Source organism: Triticum aestivum, chromosome 2D, assembly GCF_018294505.1.
Source record: "Triticum aestivum cultivar Chinese Spring chromosome 2D, IWGSC CS RefSeq v2.1, whole genome shotgun sequence".
NCBI lineage: Eukaryota > Viridiplantae > Streptophyta > Magnoliopsida > Poales > Poaceae > Triticum > Triticum aestivum.
This window is the reverse complement of record NC_057799.1, coordinates 561,979,708-561,981,799: the sequence shown is the minus strand read 5'-3', so window position 1 is coordinate 561,981,799 and position 2,092 is coordinate 561,979,708. Positions and strand designations below refer to the sequence as shown.

General features: G+C 46.0%; 1 protein-coding gene across 1 annotated transcript; it reads left to right on the top strand.

Annotated features, from left to right (window-relative positions):
- Positions 1-205: 205 nt before the first annotated feature.
- LOC123049972 (uncharacterized) lies at positions 206-965 on the top strand. The gene is made up of 2 exons (XM_044472822.1): positions 206-578; positions 681-965. Exons 1-2 carry the CDS (start codon positions 257-259, stop codon positions 725-727), a joined length of 369 nt encoding a protein of 122 aa, XP_044328757.1. The 5' UTR covers positions 206-256; the 3' UTR covers positions 728-965.
- The last annotated feature ends 1,127 nt before the right edge of the window (positions 966-2,092 follow it).

Sequence of the window (2,092 nt, the reverse complement as noted above, 5' to 3'; positions counted from 1 at the left end):
ATGAAGCGACACATGCCTAATGGCAGTTCGATCGAAGATTTCAGCTCATTAATCTTTCTTGTCGCCGCTCACCGTTTTAATGCAACTAGCGCCGCCGTCAACCAGGTAGGTAGGTCGTCGATCTCTCCAGTCTCCACTCCGTCGATCGTACGTGCACCGGGGGTCCTCGGCTACTATATAAACGAGCTCCCACTGCCAGCATCATGCACACCACTCGCAAGCACACTAGCCAGCAGCTCAGCAGCAGCACACGAAGATGGGAAGCGCCAGAGCCACCCTCGTCCGCTTCCTGCTGTTGGCCTCGATCGTCGCCGGGTTCGCGGCGCATCTCGCCGCGGGGGAGAAGGACTGCTACGACGAGAGGGACATGATCATGAGCATCTGCATCGAGAGCATCAAGAAGCAGGGCTTCTACACGCCCCCGACCCCGGACTGCCGCCGCGAGGTGAAGAAGGTTGACGTGCCCTGCATCTGCCGGGTCCTCACCGCCTCCGACGAGCGTACCGTCAGCCCCGTGAAGCTCGTCATCCTCGCCCACGAATGCCACATCGAACTCCCCGTCGGGAGCAAATGCGGAAGTAAGCAGCTAAGCATGCGTGCGGACATTTTGCTTGCATAATCCATTTTTCTGTTCTGCACGGCCGGACTTGTCTAATCCACGTACCACTTAATTTTTGCAGCTTACACCATCGGGGGGCGGGTGCCACCACCATCCGCGCATGCGTGAGGAGTTTCGGTCATGGGGATCGCGCGAGAGGAAGGCCGGTGAAGGAGATGGAGGGTTCATGGCAGAATAATAACTATAAATAAAGTCCGCGCGTGCGTGCATGCCGAGCTAGTGAGCTATGGTCATCGTCATAAAATGTAATCTGCCATGGCATGTTACCGTGAGATCCCAATAATAATAATAGTAAGAATAAACGGAACGACTAAAAATCAGTTGACTGATTTCTATTGAAGTCTCAGTCGATGCCTTGATTTTTCTTTTATGCTAGCTGCTTGTCATGTTTAAATCAGCCTGTTAGGATGACACGGCCGGCATGTTTTTTTTTTTCTGTTGGGCTACCATTGAAAATAGACTGTGCAAAGTGCAGAGAGCAAAGCGTTGTGTTTTTTTTACTAGATCAGCATGTGTGTCCAATGTTTCCCTATATCTTCTAGCATGTCATAATCAATGCACACTTCTATTTTCCTCCATGCATTTTTTATTTTTCTCCACGTTGTGGGTCAAACTTTGCTCGTATAAGATTTTGTAATGCGATAAATCGTTTAATCTATGTGCCAATTCGTGCAAATTTGTGTTGCATTTCCTTTTTCCGGTCACAACATTCTGTATTACTTTTTCAAAATGGCTTGTGCCAATTCATTTTGGATTTCTAGGATAGTTTTCCTTTTGATTTTTTTGTTTGTTCTTTTAAAATTATCAATTATTTCCATTCTTCTCATTTTTTCTTGTTCTTTTTTCTCTCATAATTTCTTCTTTGAAGTATGTTTGTGTTTTTTTTCATTTTTATTTTTTTGAATTTTATTAATTATTAATTGTTCACGTTTATTTTTGTCATCAACACACATTGTATTCGTGTGTAACTATGTTTTTATTTATTCTTTATTTTTAGCCTCGAAGGAAAAATTGATTGTATGTAGCATGTTCGTTTATCCTTGCACAACTACACACGTCTCACTCCACATGCAATTGGTGAAGGACTGACCTTTGCGTATATGATTTTTTTTTCTTTTTTGTCGGGAGAGGGGATAGTTGCATGTCTGCCACTAGGCACACAACTCCAAGTGCGGTCCCCAACTACAACTACATGTCTTCAACGCGATTGCAACTCAGTGGTGTGTTTGTCAGGGGAGGGGGGTAGTTGCATGTCTGCCAATAGGCATGCAAGTGTAGTGTCGTCCCCGACTGATATTGCAACTCAGTAGTGTTTTATCGGGAAGGGGGAAGTTGCATGTTTTTCACTAGTCACGCAATTGCAAGTGTCACACCTGCCCGCAATTCTATGGTGTTTTGTGGAGGGAGGCAGTTGCGTGTTTGCCACTAGGCACGCAACTGCATGCCCACACCCGACTGCAACCGGCCTTTGTT